This window comes from Typopeltis vanoorti, chromosome 2 (assembly GCF_054136105.1).
Source record: "Typopeltis vanoorti isolate ZY-2024b chromosome 2, IOZ_Tvanoo_1.0, whole genome shotgun sequence".
Lineage (NCBI taxonomy): Eukaryota > Metazoa > Arthropoda > Arachnida > Uropygi > Thelyphonidae > Typopeltis > Typopeltis vanoorti.
Genome location: NC_143550.1, coordinates 44,705,356 through 44,725,832, shown reverse-complemented (window position 1 = coordinate 44,725,832; position 20,477 = coordinate 44,705,356). Strand labels below are relative to the sequence as shown.

General features: G+C 33.6%; 1 protein-coding gene across 1 annotated transcript; it reads left to right on the top strand.

The window, feature by feature from the left end:
• The first annotated feature begins 3,249 nt into the window (after positions 1-3,249).
• LOC150108977 (uncharacterized) lies at positions 3,250-3,633 on the top strand. Its single transcript, XM_090401380.1, has one exon. The coding sequence runs from the start codon at positions 3,250-3,252 to the stop codon at positions 3,631-3,633; it is 384 nt and encodes a 127-aa protein (XP_090257506.1).
• Positions 3,634-20,477: the final 16,844 nt, after the last annotated feature.

Here is a 20,477-nt window from a genome sequence, read left to right as displayed (position 1 = left end):
CATGAGAGATTAGACTCATAGTTCTATAGTTCTTACAATCCTTCAATCTCCCTTTTATGTTGTGGTATGAAAACCAAACCGACTTCTTTTATTCTCTAGGCCATGATTCTAATTCCGGACCTAATTGCTGTTAAGCTGTTTAACTTCTCTTTCAACCTCATGCATAAGTGGATGTTCCTGGAAATTTTCTTTATCCTCTCTGCTGTACATTTCTTCACAGTATTCTCTCCATCTGCTTTTGATTTCTATTTCTTCTGTTGGTACTGCTCCATTTCTCTCTTAGATGACATTCAACTTGGATTTAAACTTGTGCTTTAGATCACAAATCAAAGAAACTTCCTTTTATAATTGTGCCTCCTAATCTGCGACTCCATCTCTTCACATTTGTTAGCATAAAACTTTTCCTTATCTTGCCTGATAGCTCTTCTAACTTCTCTATATAATCTCGTACGTGCTTCAGTTCCTCTGTGTTTGTGTTTTTGTTTCTCCAATCCACTTCCTTCGATTACATACCATTTTGAAGCTGATATCCATGAATTTCTTGGTCTTCTTATTGGCCCGAGATACTTCTTGAGTGTATCCTGTATTTCCCAAAGCATTTACGGTGAGTTTTCCTCAATAGGTCGAAACATCATCCACCTGAATTGATGTTTAAACATCAGAAAACGAATATAAAATAATAAATATGACCAATCCAAAATGTGTATCATAATGACCAAAGTAACGCAGCGCTTCAATCAAATGATTGAATCAAATAATCAAATTAATTGTTTAAAATTCAAATAGTTTGGAGGGCTCTTTATAGAAAATGCTTACTGCTAGAAATAAATAAAATCACTTGAATCCATAAGTAAAGCAGCATTCGTGGCTAAGAATATAAGATATTACGTCGATTTTCTAAGGAAGAGAAGCAGCGGGTAAACTCCTGGGTAAGGACTAGAGTACTCTGTACTTCGAAATTTTGAACACTGCCCAAGCTGGTTGACATACCTAAAGGAGAAAGAATAATTCGAGACTCTTAGAGGAAAAAACATCACCCTTATCTTATGAGGCTTACTGATTCGCCTTCAAGTGAAGAAGGCCTGATAATAGGCTCCTCGCAACCTAGAAAGTACCGAACCCAGACTCTTTCAATTTGAAGTGCATCGTCTTTGCCAACTGCGTACAACAAAGCTAACCTTCATGGTTAAACACTGATTAAACACATGAAAGATGACGTATTCGCTTGTAGAGTAGCAGTGAAAGATGTAGTCGAGCATCTTACAACTATTGTAAGTAATACAGGACTCAGATTGGTCTAAATATTAAATTCAATTCTTTGAAAGAAAATTTAAAAAAATAAAGTATCACTTATAAATTAGCTGTCAAAGAGAAAACAGTCTATAATGTTCATGGTCTACACCGTCAGCATTTAGGCCATTCTGATGGTGGTCGTTTGGTCTTCTTCTTTTGGTCTTTTCTAAAACAACGTTGTCCGACTATCGATAGGATCGCACAATAATTTCTCAATGCACCGATCAGCGATTACACTATCTGGTGGTGTTCTTGCGTACTTTATAATGAAAGCCAGTCTTACAAGATACAATGTGCAATGGGTATGGTGCGAACTTTCAATGGCTAAATTAAATCAACTAAGGCTGTGGAGAGGAGTGCATTCTTTCTGTCGATGTTTGAGTCACCTTCAGTTGAAAAGTCCAAATGAATATTTGTTTCTTCCTAGACGGGAATTGAACTCAAGATTTTCAAACTAAAGGCATCGTAGCAATGTAGAAGGTTCAGAAACATCAATGTATATATTGGACATTGTCTTCAAAACAGGTAATTTGAGTTGTATAGTTAGTTAGTTATTCACATATGACGTCACTGGATGTCATTGAATGCCATATGATTACTCTCGTACCTCACACGGTTTTCTGAGTGAAGCCTCGTGCTAGAAGAAATGGTAAGGATTCCCAGATGCCCTTTCCACACAAAGTCAGTAGGGCAAACACAAATAAATCCATGGTAAATGCAGGATTTGAACCTGCAACCTCTATGATAACCACTCGGTTAACCTTAATGAATATTTAATCTAAATTTTTGTATAACCTTTAGACAAACTTTAATCTAAAAATTTCCTTAGTGATTTTTTAGTTTAATTTTATAAGTTCTCCACTGAATAAACTTCAAAAAATATCCGTTTCCTTCATCTCTCAATTCTTTCATTTGTATGTTCTCATCGTCTGCACTTTTTTTACCCCTTTAGTTAATGGCTGTCACGAGATTTCTATAGAAAATGTAATGGACGACAACGTCGCCAAATTGCGTACAGAAGCTCTACGAATATGTAAAAGTGCATATGAAGTAAGCGGATAATGGCAGCAGTCCAAAGTCACATGATTTACAAGGGAGAGGGGAGGACATTAATAAAAAAAAGGGGAGATTCTCCTGTTGTCACTACATTCACACAAATGGATTTATGACTAAAGGAAATGAAGTCTATCTTGTAGCAAAGTCCTTCATCTATCATTTATCACCACCAACTACACTGCTCAGCGAACGAAGTTGATCTCGTGAGCACAGCTAATGTCTCATGGGAAGTTGAGCTCATTTTCTTTCGGGATAAGGTATTTTGCTCTTGATACTTCAAGTAAGTCAGCATTAATTCCTTGATAACGTGACTGAGTCACCACAATGTCATTGTACTCATATATTAAATAATAATTTTCTTTTAAATTTGAAACAAAATTCCACCTTCAAAATACTGTTTCTATAAGAGATTATTAATTGATCGCGGGCTACATCAGCTGTAAAAAAACCAACAAGATTATTTGAAATTGGTGAGAGGTGTGAAGTTATTCTACCAAGGGTTTATTCTCTCCCTGCCTGCTACCACATGTAGACTCTACGCCGGTAGGGAATCGGATTTCTACCAAGCTGCAATTGTCTCACTCCCACTTCAGTTAATAGTTCTTTCCACTGCCACTCGTCTTCTATAAGAGATTGGGGCGCTGTGTGTCGTTATTGTAAAGTACCTGGTAGAAAGATTTGATATACCGTACATGAATTCTTATTACATGAGTGCTATAAATAACCGGATTCTGATTATTTTATTTATTTATTTGTATGTACGGCTAATATAGCAAATAAATATAAGCATATTTTACAATTTTACTGTGAGAAGACCAATCCCAGCAGCACTACTAGATCAAGATGGAAGAAGACATACAAACAGAACAAAAATGGAAAAGATAGTTCAAGACTTCTACAATGACCTTATATGCATCAAAATATCCTTTACCAGAACCAAAACTTGATAATATAGGTGATGTAGCAGAAGTGCTCCAAGACAAAATAGAATATGCACTCAAAAACACGAAACCAAATACAGATCCCGGCATCGATCAGATGAAATTTGAGGATACTCAACTAGAAGGACCAAAACTTTATAAAGCACTGGCCGAAAAATTTATTTGGTACCTAAAAGAAGGAAAAATACAATCAAAATGGAAGACATCAGAAACAATTCTTCTCTTCAAAAAAGGCATTAAGATTACCATTCTAAAATGTTTGCTATCACATATACATAAGTTAATGACACAAATTATATCAAACAGAATGAAAGCCATCCTTCAAGAAAATAATATTAAATAACATGCAAGATCACACCAAAGTATATTCTACAATAGATCACATACGAGTCGTCACCCAACTTAGTGAACGATGCCATAGAACATAAGGCAGTTTTACAGGTATTTCAAGAACAAGGCATCGATCCAGTATACATCAATCCAATTAGAGAAATTAACACTGGTAGCTCTACACAAATAACCTTATTCGACGACCCTATAATTATCATCATAAAACGAGGTGTGCGACAAGGAAAGGTCATATCACCAACCTTTTTACATGTACTCTGGAAAGCACTTTAAGTAAAAGTGACTTAAAAGGTGGCATACAAATCGATGGAGAGTTGCCCCAAATATTAATGTTTGCAGACGATATAATACTCCTAGCTCAAGACCCTCCGCAATTTGAAACAATGCTTCATCAAGTGCATGATGACTGTAATAATTAGGACTAAAAATTCACCCTAACAAAACTAAATGGATCAGAAACAAATACTGCCAAACGTACACCATCCAACTAAATAATTTCACCATGGAAAGTGTAGAATCCTACATATACCTTGGGTCAAACAGTAAATATGGACAACAATATTTCCGAAGAAATATCAAAAAGAAAAAGAGCTGCATAGAGCTCTTTTAACCGTATCAAATCCATAATCACAGATCCTAAGCTAGATATCAAAATAAGAGCTAGCATATTCAACAGATGTGTCCTCCCATATTTAACCTACGCCTTCGAAACTTGGAGCACCACGCAAAAAGAAGAACTTAGTCTACAAACTCAGCATGTCATGGAAAGGAGAATCTTAGGGATATGTTTCAAAAAGACCCCATTACAAATGCAACTATCAGAAAATTAACCAGAGTAAAAGAAATAGTGAAGACCATATATGACAACAAGACACAGTTGGCAGGTCATATTGCAAGACTCAACAACAGGTGGACCTACCGTATCACAAACTGGTATCCAAAATCAACCAAGAGAAAACCCAGTAGACCTCTAACTAAATGGGAGGACCCTGTAACCAGAGTGATAAGAACAAATGGATAAGAATGGTCCAAGATCGCCATTGCTGGAAACTTTGCGACCTGCATTCGTGGAGACACCCAGAACGAAAGAACAGGTCCATCAAGGTAATCAAGAGAATGTTTCATCATGTAATGAAACATTCTCTCGTTGCAATTGTAAAATATTATCTTGATTACCTTCATGAACCTGTTGTTTCATTCTGAGTGTCTCCAATGCAGGTCGCAAAGTTTTCAGCAATGGCGATCGTGAGCCATTCTTATCCATTTGTTTCCTGTCACTCTGGTTACAGGGTCTTCTCATCTAGTTGGAGGTCTCCACCTGAATTCTTGAAGACACCCAGAATGAAACAGGTTCATGAAGGTAATCAAGATAATATTTTACAATTGTAACGAGAGAATGTTGAAATAATAATTTAATTAACAATTAAATATTTACAAATTAATGAGTTAATTGAGTTTTAGAAAGATTTGCATTAGGGGAAAATACTAAGGAAAGTGATCCGATCTTACTCCACCTTTACCACGAGTTGCCTGAGACTTGCACTATGTGCAGGCGCAAACTTGACTTCTCTGTTTACTTACTTGGGAAAAAGGATTAAAACCTAGCTTATAAAATTGCTTGGTATCTTAAACTTAATTGAGTTTGTTATGGAGTGGTGTGAGTATGGATTCCCTCAAGGAGACCCTTGGGAATTCACAAACACTAACATCCATAATACTTCTGTTTATCAAACTCTACGGGGGGGTAGCATCCCTTTAATACAACGGCGATACTGTGAACAAAACCGACGTCAAGTGTAGAGAAGTAACTAATACAAAAAATATTCGATCCAAGAATTAAATTTAATTCACTGACTTAATCGCTTTTGTATACGAATGTCATGTTAGTCATGTTAGTCATGTCTGACATCGCTTGACGAATGTTGATGAAATTTAGTAATGTCGATCGTTATTCACCCAAGTTCATTATGATATTTTATACTGCTGAACAATCTCATTTCCCGCTGTATAGAATATCATTCTGTAGCTTATTCATAGTCTAATCAAGTGTTTGCAATATAAATTAAGGCATTTTAAAATAGAAAATCCATATATTCTGGCGCTCTCGAGCTAAAGATTTACTTAGTGGCTATTAGACGGTCTCGAATGCTTTTATGGAGAACTCGATAAACAGTTATTTATTCAGCAATTCCGTTGTTAGCGAAGGACCACTTTTATCGGGAATGGAAAATGATATGTTTTCACTGTGAAATTTGTTTTCTGGTAAATGTTTTATAATACAGTAAACATCTTCGAAAACTCTCCATCCCAATCAGGCAATATTGTGTTTTCTTGTTTACGTTTCTGTCGTCTCATTTATCTATTTTGATTTCCATTATCTTTAAGAAATGCTAACGAGGGGTTGTTCTTTTTTTCTTAAAGTAGACGATGTTGTGAACCTTTGAGATGTTGTTTCTTAGAATTCTCAAGAAGATTGCACCACTCTCTCTCTCTCTCTCTCTCTCTCAATAATAAGAATGTTAACAATCGAAAATGCGTTCCTTTGATCTTCTGTTTTTGTAGTGTTTTCGAAGAGCTTATACAAAATAATGGAACAATGAAACCTTCTTGTTATTTCTCAATGCAAGTGTTGCGAAAATTGTTGCTCGGTTTTAAGATTATCGATTTCTAAGTGTAGGCAGAGTTACCAGGCACCTGCTAAATGGAATTCGGATCACGATATAAACTTTATGTTTTCTAGTAGCCTGAAATCGAGACTACATGATCACGTGTTTCAATTATTTTCTTAATATTGACATTTTAGAGGACAGAAAGGGATCAAGGGGGACAAAGTGAGAGATATTAAAATAAAAGATAACAGATATATATATTGAATCAATTTAGTTTAAAATGTAATAATAATAATAATAATAATAATAATAATAATAAACCTAACCGATACCTTCTAAAATTCATGTGTGCCTTTATCAAAGCATGTAAAATCTTTTATCGTTTTTCGCAACAGAAAAAAAAAAAAAAAACAGTTCTTTCAGATACTGGGGACTATTATTTCAGCATTACGATACTTTAACAAGCCGGTCTTTGGTGCTACTGCGAACTTTTATATCCAACAGTCTCCTAATGGAAGCATGCTCACGCTATGTCAAAGTACAAACGATAATCTGACCGAAGTTAATCTTTAACAATGAACCAACGTAACAATCAACTACATGTGTATAGAAAAATAAAAATAAAAAATAAAAAAAACGTAATACACGGAACTTATCAACAAAATATCTACTTTTCTAACAATTTATTTTAACAGTCACTGACTGATTGTTCCTCATCCAGGCGCTTTAACCAATGATGAACTTATATTGCTCTGATGTTATTTAAGTAACTAAAATTCTAAAGTTAAAGTCTTTCATCGTTCAAACTTACAAAACACTTTTTTTAATTATGATTTTTATTTTACTTCGCAGGCAGCTTATTCTTTGCATGCATTGGCAACTATTACACTCTGTTACATGCGAATAAGGGAACAGTTCTTCTAAGGTGTATTACGTTAATTAAATTTCCGTAACATCCCTTATCACATTTTGCTCAGCTCGGTACTTCTTTATGTAACCAATAGAAAATAATTCAGAGTTCGCTTTATTGATTAAAAATAATTGGGCAATTTTTAACTTGTGTAAAGAAGGCTCAGTTAAGAAGCACAAATACTCCTTTAGCAACTTCCGTATGGTGGATATAGCATTAAGATGTCCTTTGTTCGGATCAGAACGGAAGGAAAAAAAGAAAAAAGGAAAAAAAAAAAAAAGAAATTCTTAATGAGATAAAAGGGAGGCAAAGTGAAAACTCCGAAGGTAGTATTTAAGGTACAAAGTTAATGGATAAACAGAGCAAAATGCGTGCTAATATTCAGAGCATCTTCGGTGTTTATTAATACAATACATTGTATAGAAAAAGGGAATATATTTATAAGTAAAAGAATCGATATCGTAACACTTGTGATTCAAGTATTATGGATTGTAATTAAGCCTCCGAAGAGATTTTTCAGTAATGACCTCGAATTAATTAAGTATTTGGATTCTTGAAATAAAGACATTTTTGTAAATTGATTAAGATACGCTCTTCAAGTTTATTAGGGATTTTTTTTCATCCCTCTGACTTCATAAGCTTCAAATGTTTGATATTTACTTCTCCAATTATTTCTCGTTTTTCACTGAAAATCCGATGATTTTGTAACATTCAAAACTCATTTAATTAGTGATTCAAAAATTAAAAAAAAAACTCATTAAAAAGTCCATGTTTCTCACAAAAATCAGCGATGCCAATTACAAATAAATAAAAAACAGTGTGTGTGTGTGTGTGTGTGTGTACACGACAAAGCAATATCGTAATTTGCAAATTGAAGTTGAACGAATCTGGCAAAAGAAAACGAAAGTTGTTCCCATAATAATAGGTGCTTTAGGCGCCATTCCTAAAACATTGAAAAAAAAAACACCTAGAAGCACTCGAGTTAGATGGATTAAAAATTGGGCACCTGCAAAGGGTCGCTTTGTTCGGCACAGCTTTCATTTTCAGAAAGTATTTCCACAACTCATAGGCCCTTGGGTAGGGCTCGAATTAGTGGAATATAACCAGCCTTTTCTTAAGACTGAGGAAGCAAATCAAGCTTTGATGAATATTATATATATATATATATATAATATATATATATAGGTTTAAAATTGCTTGGTATCTTTAACATAATTATACCCAAGGTAAAAATACTTTCTACATTTAGATCTCCTCCTGAGATTTTTATTTAATAAGGTTACAACACCTTATGGTAACTCGTTCTGGTAAAATAGTTACAAGCTCTGTATTACTAAATCTTGGTATTTCTAGCCTAGCTCCCACTGATGAGACCTCAAAAAAGGTCGAAACCGGTCTGGGTAGTGGCCCCCTTGCCTTTAATACAAAACATCATACATCCCCTTCTTGGAGATGTGTTTTGTCATTAAGGGTAAATATTAAGATTAGTGATCGAAGCTTGTTCCACCTCTACCACGAGTTGCCTTGGTCTTGCACTACCTGTAGGACCAGCTAGTCTTGCATCACTTGCAGGCGCAAACTTGACATTTTTGTCTGTTTGCTTACTTGGGAAAAATGGAGTAAAACCAGGTTTAAAATTGCTTGGTATCTTTAACATATATATATGTGTGTGTGTGAGTGTGTGTGCGTTAAAGATACCAAATTACTTTAAATCTGGTTTTTACTCCATTTTCCAAGTAAGCAAACAGACAAATAAGTCAAGTTTGCGCCTGCATGTAATGCACGTCTAGCTAACCCTGCACGTAGTACAAGTCTAGGCAACTCGTGGTAAAGTTGGAATAAGCTCTGATCACTATTCTTAATATTTACCCTTAATGCAAAGCCCATCTCCTTGAGGAAATGTATGATGCTATGCATTATAGGCAAGGGGCCACTACCCAAATCGGTTTCGACCTTTACTGAGGTCTCATCAGTGGGAGCCAGGCTAAGAAATACCAAGGTTAAGTAATACAGAGCTTATAAGTATTTTACCAAAACACTGTTTGCTTACTTGGGAAAGGGAGTAAAATCAGGTTTAAAATAACTTGGTATCTTTAACATATATTATACCCAAGGTAAAAAACTTTCTACATCTATCTCTCATCCTGATATTTTTATTTAATAAGGTCAAAGCACCTTTTGGTAACTTGTTTTGGTAAAATACTTATAAGCTCTGTATTACGTAACCTCGGTATTTCTTACCCTGGCTCCCACTGATGAGACCTTAATAAAGGCCGAAACCGGTCTGGGTAGTGGCCTCTTGCCTTTAATGCATAGCATCATACATCTCCTTAAGGAGATGGGCTTTGCATTAAGGGTAAATATTAAGAATAGTAAGGGTAAATATTAAGGGTAAATATTAAGAATAGTAAGGGTAAATATTAAAGGTAAATATTAAGAATAGTTTATCACGAGTTGCCTAGACTTGCACTATCTTGTGGGTCAGTTAGACTCACACTACGTGCAGGCGCAAACTTGACTTATTTGTCTGTTTGCTTACTTGGGAACTGGAGTAAAAATCAGGTTTAAAATAACTTGGTATATTTAACATATATATATATTGAGATCTGCAATATATATATATATATATATATATTTGGGATCTGCAATATATATATATATATATATATATATATATATATATATATATATATTGCAGATCTCAATTATTATATACATAAGTTCATCCACATTGCTGTATTATATCCTTTCTATTAAAAAAGTATTATTATTATTTTCTAGGAAAATTCTTTGATTCTTATGATATCACATCTTTTTAGTTATATCATTTTCACCCAAGCATGTCACATGTTCTGAGCATCGCAGTAAAAGGCCATCCCTTTTGTGAAATCCCTTTTATGAATTTAAATTTTAAAATATTATCTCAGTTATTAATTATCACTTCCAAGCATAAGATATATTATACTGTAAATCATATAAAAGTAGCTTGGCTCACAACACTATCACACACACACACACACACACACACACACACACACACACACACACACACACACACACACACACACACACACACACACACACACACACACTTGTTGTTGATGATTTGATGCAAGCTATTTCCGAAATTTCAAATAAAAGTTGATTTATTATTACTTTTTTAAATAACTAAATCTCCATTTACTAATGGTAATTGATCAAACACCGGTTGGTCCTTTGCCTTGTTTCAAAAGTGAAAGATTAACGACCTGGAATTCACAGTAGCCACTCCTCGAAAATTTAATGAGATTTATATAGAACGGAAGGAAGGGCGTAATAACCTTCACTCACACAATACGTAACCTATATTGCGGACGAAAACAGTGGAAAACTTGAAACTATTATAATTCTTCAATTAGTCATTTCGTTTATCCCAAAATCTGCAAAAGAAAAGAAGAGAGCCGTAGTGAGTAAGAGAGAATTTCTCAGATATCTAAATATCGTCATTCTTTAATATAAATCTTAGGAAAATATTATAAGGCAGTCATTCTTTTTACTTAAAAAATCCTAGCATGCAGATGACTGCAGTGCAGATGGTGGATTTGCAGGTGTGGCACCAGACGGTACTATGCATTAATCTAGAAGCGTTACTGCAGTTACTATAAAAATGAACAAAGGAAACAATAAAAGCAGCAACAAAACAAGGAATCATTTTGCATGAGTGTACTTGCGTGCAACACATAAGTATATTCTGGAATAAACCCATACAAGGTTTCCGAATAATAATGGCCATTAAGTAATTTGTTGAAACGACTCAATTCCAATGAATTCTGACTTGTAGGCATATATATACATATATCTTGTGCAATACCTTTCGCTAAGTTGAGTCGATGGCCTTTTCAATTAAGATAACTAATAAGTAATATTCCAAGAAAAAAATAATTCGGGAGTGCCTGTTAGGTAATATAAAAAAGGTTGTTGGTATGGAAATGTAATTCTTCTTGTCTGTTTTGACCTTTCTGTAATCTGAGTACTTACTTAGGTAAATATTCAGTTCCCTTACCTCTAGTCTCAAATCAACAGAACTGGGTTTTCTTAGAAGAGGAAGAACACGAGATAACGTGAGGTTCTTGCACTTGAAAAATATTGATTTTATTCATTGAAAAAGTACACTCATTACTCATGCTCACTAAACCTCCGACTCTGCCAAATTCCTTAGCAAACTGGGCATTTTTTCATGTGGCAACCCTCCAAACTGGTGAAACAAGAAAAAATACAATGAAAATCATAAAATCGGTAATTTACATATACGATCGATTGGTTTATGATGGTTATCTATACGCATAAGCACTTTTTTTTAAATAGGAGAATAATGAGCGTTATGCAACTAGAATAACTGTCTTTATTAAATTATTTCCTTTTTTTTATATAACAGTTTTTTTGTATTAATCTCGCTTTGGATTTCTTAGAATAATATTATCCACAATCGATGCTTATATTCGGCTAGAAATATTCAACATTGCGAATAAATATATACTCGTTAAATTTATGAACTAAATAATATTGCAGATGTTTAATGAATGTTTAATAATAGTAAACGGTATAGAAATGCAAATGCATACACTTCGTTACAGAACTATAACGAATTTAGCAAAGACAACCGATGACCTAAATGTTTATTTATTAACACACGGACAACAGATTCGGAATACGATTAAGTCATTATTTATTGATTGATTCACTTTTTATGTATTTATAATATTTATTTAACTTTTTAAATAAATGAATAAAGTAAATGACAGATTTTTTTTCTCAACTTAATGGCAGCTGCTTTTTTTTTTTAAACTAAAACTAATGGTTAAATGCAGAAACCAATTGTTAATGCAGTCAATTTCCTTTTTCTTCCGAATTTTTTTTAATTGTTCACGAAGCTTTTCAACTTAATAAAAAAAAAAACATTGTTGTCTTTTTCGAAAATAAGTTTGATACGTTTCCTTGGTTTCGTTATCACATGAAAAATTTGTTTTTAATTTGAATTTTTCAAGTCATTCGTAAACTCTTCTTTCATTAATAAACTCATCTTCACACTGGGCAGTGTGAAGACGAGTTTATTAATTTTATTATGCTTTTAATTTTTTTATTAAAAAAAATTAAAAGCATAATAAAATCTTTCATAATAATTTTTCCAAACTATCATAAAAGTTTTGTTTCAAATCATAATAAAAATTAAAAACAATTTTTGGTTTTAAATTTTATTATGCTTTGAAAAATTATCTTTTTAACTGTTATACCGATCAACTGATAATGATTTCAATTGAAATGAATCTTTTTCAAATTAATAATGATGATTCAGTTATATAATTTTCTTTCCCACAGTTTCAGAAATTGTTCTTGCAGGAGTCTTCCCCTTTAAATTAGGATAGAACATAATCTCCGCTGCAGGCAGAGATTAATCAAACCTAATCCTTAAAGATCAAAGTCTGACTGAAGGACAATGATCTTAATTACTTAATTGTATAATTATCATGGTCCAACACACGGAAATTGCAATTATACTCATATATCATGCATTGAACTCTAATTATATTCTCGATTTAAGATCGCCTATCGATATAAAACAAATCTGCTTACTGTTCGCCTATAATGTGCAGCAGTTCCTAAGTAGACTAAAGGCACCTGATTTACCTTTGGAAAATGCAATCTTTGGGTAATACTACACCCTTCATTGTGTGTAGTGCGGCAAAGGAAAAAAAAAAAAAAAGGAAGCGACATGCCCTCTTAGAGAAGTAAAACTTTTGCATTGTTGTGTGGTTCACCTAAAGCCGCAGACAATGCGGATGCCATGGTAACGGTTTCCTTTACTGTCCCTTCACAATGCCACCTAGAAGGCTGACATTCCATCCAAGGCACTTCATTGAATTATGATGATGAATGGTCAATCCCACTCACACTACATTGCTGGTAAATAGGGGAAAGGGGTTGTCGAGAGTGAAAAAGAGCGGAATAAATAAATCTTGATAAATGTAACAGAGACACTTGGCTAAAAGGTAGATGGGATTTAGAAATAACTAAATAAATAAATAACATTTTCCTGTACAGATAGAGGAACTTCCTGTGTTCGTTTGCAATAGTGAAAATAATGTGGCTAAATTACAAGAAAAAAGATGGGTGAAGAAAATGGTTCGCAGCAATTAGCCTACTAGAAGCTGCGCATGCGGTGTATTTAAATAAACGAATTAAATAAAATATAGGTTAACTGCTAAACTTAATTTTATTCATTTAATTATATTTTTCTCTATCAAAATTCCATGCATTCTATTAAACCTAAACTCGAATAAAATAGGTTGTAAACATAAATGAAGTAGTTCTTCCCCCATTCCTCTGCATGTGTTTTCCCAACTCAGGAAAATTCTCATAAATGACTAGAACGGCACAGAAAATTGGCCCAAAGAAAGAGGTGTAAAAATTGGATAAGACAAGCGTGTACTGGAACGGAAATTACCACCTTTAAATATTAAGTGATAAGCTGTCATTGGCTGAACGCTGTCAAATTTACAGAAAGGTTTATTCACTAGATGAGCTCACTAGCTTGCAGAAAATATTACTTTAAAAATAGTATATTCATGACTTCAATTAAAAATAATAGTGTAGCAAAACGTGGTGTGGTTCAATTTTTATATTTGGGTTCTTATTGAAATATTAGTGAGTTCAAAAATTATTATTTGTTTGTAATATTTACTTAAAAATCCCTTTCTGAAAAGTTTCTTCAAAGTGATGTCTCATACATCAAGTACATTTTATAAAGCTATAGAGAGTGCAATTTTTTTTAGTTTAGGAAGAACGTCTAATTCAGGCTCATATGAACCTACAAAATATCATTTATTGGATGCGAATCTCAGTGGGTTTCCATAATGACCTTTATTTAGAAATACTTAGGTTCAAATCCCCTTTAGGAGACAAAGAACTTGTATTAACTAATCAACATAAGATTAGTTATCTGATCTCATGCGGAGATATCAGGAAGGAATAAGCCCGAGGAAAAAAACAAAAAACAAAAACATGTTTTTCACCGCAAAACAGTAAAACTCGTCAGATGAACACACGCAACTGGCGGCCCTAATTAATGAACTATGTATTTGGGATTAATGACTATCTAAAAATAAATCAAGTTTTAGAAGTGCCAGTTTACTTGGCCTTGACCCTTCTTTATTTATTTATTGTATTTTTATATTTATTTGTTTACAGTATGTAGCAGTTCAATTTACAAAAAGCTAATACGAGAATTATCTACTTAATAACTGGCTTAATTAAGGGAACACTGTAGGGTGCGCTAGTCGTCGATCGATGAAACGCAGGAGAAGGAATAAAAAAACATAATAATAAAAATATTTCCCAAGATGATCTTGGAAAATATTTTTAGTTGTGCATTATAATTTAGGAGGATCGGTGCTTTAACATTCTCAGTTTATTTTATGATATGTTACAATTAATTAACTTTGAGATTGTATACGTAATAATGAGCAAAATACGTGATACAGCATTTCCGTTGATATCGACCAGTTAATGTTAAGCACGAACATTTCGTCCGAAATAATGGGTTTGATGATCAATCCTAGCTTCAACAATACTTCACGCAAGCTTCTCTAGCTTATCATTGGTTATTCTGATATTGATAGTTTCTAAACAGCCAGTGCAGTTGAAATTCAGTGTACAGACGTATGTGACACCTGATATGCATTTCAAGATGATTTTAGGTCAATGACCGAAAGAGCTCGTCTAGCAATAGAGGAAAATTTATATATTTAAATTGCCAAGGGAAAATTGTTCCCGTGTTGTATAAATATAGATTATTCGTGTGAAAATGATAAACAAAACTGCATAATGTAATTTTACTTGTTGAAAAAAAGTTACATAAAATTATTCCAAGTAAATGTTGTTTTTGAATGCGTATTTCAATTAATGCACCGTTCTTCTTATATATATTTTAGCAAAAAAAAAAAGTTCATTTTTGAACTGAATCATTATTATTATATTTTTTCTTTATATTTGTCTGATCCTCCATTGCCTCACCGATACGCAGCGATTGTCTGTATCACCAACTACGAAAGAAAACCAATACTATATACAAATACATATCTTATCGACACTTCGGGCTACAGACAATAATTCAATAATTTGCAAATAGAGTTCCATTTGCATCGTTAGCATTCCTTTCCTCTACTTTTAAAGGAAACAAAGACATCGGCTTATTTTTTTTGCAGCGTTATCAAAGGTGGATTTTCATATTTTAAAAATGTAAAGCTGAACAATTGCTTTCCTGTAAAAGTACTGTCAGAGTCTCTTTCTTGTCTTTACATCCATCATCGACCAAAGAGGGAAAGGATTGTACAAAAAAAAAAAGTTTAATGTCATTTTAAAAGGTTGTTGAAGCGAACATAGCTGGGGGAAACAAGCAAATGCATATTACATATCGCCAAAGGTTTTACCCTTTTATTTCTGCTACTGCTTGCAAAGATGTAAAATCTATCCCAGGAAATATATGAAACTGTGTCATGTCAATGTAATTATCTAAGATGTATTGCTCTGTTAAAAACTCTTGAATCATATTTTAAGAAAAAGTAAATGTACAGACTAGATTGCAGATCATTAATCAAATCTCTGTCGTGCTACTAGTAAATTAATGATTTTACTGGAATTTACTACATTTCTGTAAGCAACTAGAGAAAGATATCTTAACATTCATTTATCTGTATAACCCAACACCAATTTTAAGGATGGTTGATTTTTTTTAGATTATATTATATACTGAGTGATCAACTTATTAGCTATATTATTCCCATTATCCAAAGAAAAGAAAAAAAATAGATATATATACTGTATATATATTTCAGCACAATTTTCAGGTAATGACAAAAGTTTAAAGCTTTATATACATTCCACTTATTTTATTCTTATCGCATTTCAAAAATGGTTCTTATCCTTTTGCTATTTTTTCCATTAAATCTTGGGAGATTGCATCACTAATCTCAGTAACTCGTAGTGGGATAAAAAAAAAGCGTTAAGAAAAGAATGATGAGTCTCATTAGCACGATCGAGCAATTCAGTATATTATATCGAATGCGACTACACCTAGTGGTATTATTCGGAACTAAGTTTTCCAATAACTGCTTCCTGTATATCTGTGGTAGCAATTTATGTATTTTTGTTTCAAATATTTTTCTTCTGAGGAATTCCTTTTCTTCGTGAATATTTGATATTATCATAAGGTGATATTGTTGAATATATTACAGCCAACTTTTTTTTTGTATATAAAAATAAGTTCCGATTTTAATATTTAAAATTTTAGGCATGAAATTCTGAGTCCTTTGTTTCCGTTTGTCTTGGAATTCAAAATTTGTACCTATCTAGATTATTTATGTGCTAGCAACAGGAATGATCTAAGTTATGCGAGAGAATTTTTTTTTTTTTTTTGTTTGGTAAGAGTGTTGAAGAATAATTTTAGAGTGACAGAGGCCCATTTTATTTCCTATTATTGTTTTATGGGTTTGCTATATAAACAGCACGTCCAAATCTCGTCCATCCCGATGTGGTGATTCCCCTAATTAGGAATTTTAAGTAATTTATGCAGCCGGTTTGCCATTCCTGTGCTCCATCGCCTAAGGTTGTAGATCTGGGTGTTCACGGGGAAGGTTAGCCTGATTTGAGGAACGAAAAACCCAATTTTCTAGGATAGCAAACCCTCCACCTCCGTATGAGACCGATTATCTCATTATTTGTCTGGAAAGATCTGATAAAGGTTGTTCACGGTATAGACGTTGAGCTACAGAGGCTCTTGTAAATAACAGGCGAAAAAATTGAAAAAATCACGTGATAATGTACAGTATTATCAATTTTCAAGATATTTAATGCAAGATTTTGACAAGTGTATTTAAAACAATACCGCAAACCTACAGTAGGAAGGTCTTTGTGTTTGCTTCTACTGGAAGGAACAAACACTCTCAATTTCATGCATTCGACAGTATTCTACAGCCTTTGTTTTACTTTTTCATCGTCTTATATAATTGAAACTGTACTTTTAAATTCCAGTATTAATTCTAACCATTAGGTTCCTATGGCGTTAAACATAAAAGTGATTTAGAATTTTACAAATTATCATACGAAAACTTTCAGAAAAAAAAAAAAAAGTCGATTTCTAGGAAATATATGCACGGCTGAAGTTGCATGAATGAATATTGGCACTTGTTTTTATTACTTCCTCTTTATATGAATACCAATTACGAAAAGTTATAGAAGGAAGAAATTATATTTCTAAGGCCAAATAATGGACATCAAATGGCAAACATTGCAATCAAATGCATTTTGATTAAGATAAATGAAGTGACTAGAATTTCTCTTACGATCCAGTGGAATCGTCCAATAGTTTTTAAGGAGAGGAGAGGAGAAAAAAAATAAAACATAGGCAATCTGCCAGCAACGAGTATTTCGTTAACAGAGCACATAATACTACAGGTACCTCTGCAACGAAGTAATAAAACTGATAGTTTGCGCTAAGGGGTTAATTAAGCTACTTCACAAGAGAAAGTGATTTCTCTTTTTCTTTTCTTTCTTTCTTTTTTTTTTTTGATTAATTGGTTGAAATAATTGTAAATAGCATTCTAATAGGATATCATCTTAATTCTCAAATGCCATTTATCATCATCATTATTATACATAACATAATAATAATAGCGTATCACTTTACTATCAGGTATGCCTATTTTCCAAGGAAAAAATCCAAATTTCCAGAAAGGCGAAACCTATTACCTTCTATCTGCCCGATTAATTTAACTACAGCTTTAAAGATTCCTATAAATGTTCTTGGACTTAGACAGTGTTTGACATATAAGAAAAGCATATAAGTAATGACAGTTAATTGTACAATCCTAATTTAGGCAGGCTTCCTATACTGCGTTCATAAAGACTTAATTATTCATAGGATTTAAACATCCTAATGCGAAAGGTATTCCTGTAAAATTTCTCGGTTGGTGATTCAGATCAAAACTTCGTTAAAGTTTTCTTCCTATAGACCATCCTTTGCACAGTCATGCACTCTCGTGCCTTTTGATATAACCACCGTATCAACTGATGACCTCCGTGACTCTCCTATCCCTTTTCATGTACTGATTATTCTCTAGTAGAATAGAATAAAAGAAAATTTATAATATGAATTATAAAATACCAATCCATCCAAAATCCCTTATCACTAAGCCTACAAATCCTTGTTAACCCATGGCAATCTAAGAAGGGTCAAAACATCGTAGTTGCTATCAGCGCCGTAGCAGGGTAAATCGGAGCCTGGAAGCTTGATCAGGGTTCGGCCTATACTGCAACAATGAACAACTTTTTTTAAGAGTCAAAAGCATTTTTTTTTATCAATACTATTTTTTTTCATTACAAAATTACATTGTTATTACAAATCAATTTCTTAAATTGATGCAATGGTATTTTATATACTGCATCAATTTAACAATTTTATATACATGTATGTACTACCGATGTGCAATAGTACATTATAAAGTAATCAAATTCCTACATTTCCGTATAACAAAGACAAAAAAAAATAATTGCTATGTTGAAAATAAAGTATACAATTATTTCAGCACTATATAATATAAAATTATCATTAAAATATCCATTTAACAGCTCTAGATGCAACTATGTATACTAATCTTTCTCTCTTTACATATGATATATATATATATATATATATATATATATATCTTCTCATATATATCACAATCACTATATATATCACAATCTTCTCATCAGAAGATTGTGATATCATGTTTTTTCCCTTTATGAAAGGATTTCTCAGATTTCTCCCTTTATGATAGTCAAATCAGAATCCACCTCATATGCACCATATGAGTTGGATTCTAATTTCATTCTCAACTATCGATTCACAGCTGTTTCCCTAGCAATAACAATCCATCCTTGGAGGCAAGGTATGGAAAGAAACCCATGCGTTCGTTCTTAACATTCTATTTGGCTCTCGAACAAAAGCTGGTTCAGCAAAATGTTATCCCATGGTTTGCTTTCTACTCGTTTCCAAGTAGTTCGCTGATTTTCTTTCTGATCGTTCTCTACGTGTCACCATTGATGGCTTCCTCATCTCTCCTTCCCTCAGATTTCTCCACCAACTCTAGAGTATCACAAGCTTCTGCACCTTTCTTCCTTCTGTACATAAATCACTGACTTCAAATCATATCCATAGCTTCGCAATGATGACAGTACACTCCGTTCCTCTTCTCTTCTTGATATGGGTTGAGAGCGCAGTCATCCGAAGAGTCGGCATCTTCCGTAAACAACACCTAAAATGTTGATCCGATGACTACCTTTCGGTAGAGAGAGGATAATGTTGGAGACGTGGTGCTATCAAAACGCAGTCCTGTTTTCTTACCTGAAAGGAGAATTTCGCTTCGTACTCTAACTGATCATGGTTCTCTTCATCAAAACCCAGAGATGCCCAGCTAATAAAGACCAGAAGTATGGATTCCATCATTGTAGATCAACAGGAGATTTGCTCACTTATGTCAACCATCTATGGACGAGTGCGATGGAGACGTTTGGTGAATCTCAAGTAGTTGTACTTGATATCTCCAAAGCTTTTGACCGAGTCTAGCACAAAGGCTTACCAAGTAATCTCCCACCATTTGGCCTGTCACAGGACTTCTCCTGTTGGTTTGCCAACTTTCTTAATGGACGCACACTATGTGTGATGGTCGATGGTTTTTTATCCTCTCACCATTCAATTGCTTTTGGATTCCACAATTTCTGTTCTCATCACCAACCACCTCTTCCATTTATATGTCAACGACCTACTTCGTTTAACCTCCAACCCAATACACAGTTTTGCAGACGACAGCATATTCCACTGTTCCCTTTTATTTCATAAACCTTACTCTATCCAAATTACCCCGACCTACAGAACATCAACCACCACCATTGCCCTCAATTGTGATCTCCAAAAGCCATCCTCCAATGGAGTTCAGATAACTTCGTCAATTTCAATGCTAGTAAAACCCAGTTCTGTCTTATTTCTCACAAAAAAAGAACCCTTTTCACGTATTCCAAGTATTACCTTGGACAACGCTCAAATTTCCAAAGAAGATGAGATTTCTCTTCTTGGACTTACCCTGACATCAAGTGTCTCCTGGCATAAACACGACACAACCATTGCATCCTCAGCGTCTAATAAATTAGGATTTCTTTTCCGCTCAAGCTTCACCTCTAAACAGCTGTTGACATTATATAAATCACAAATCTGCCCAGTTATCGAATACTGCTCTCACATTTGGAGTG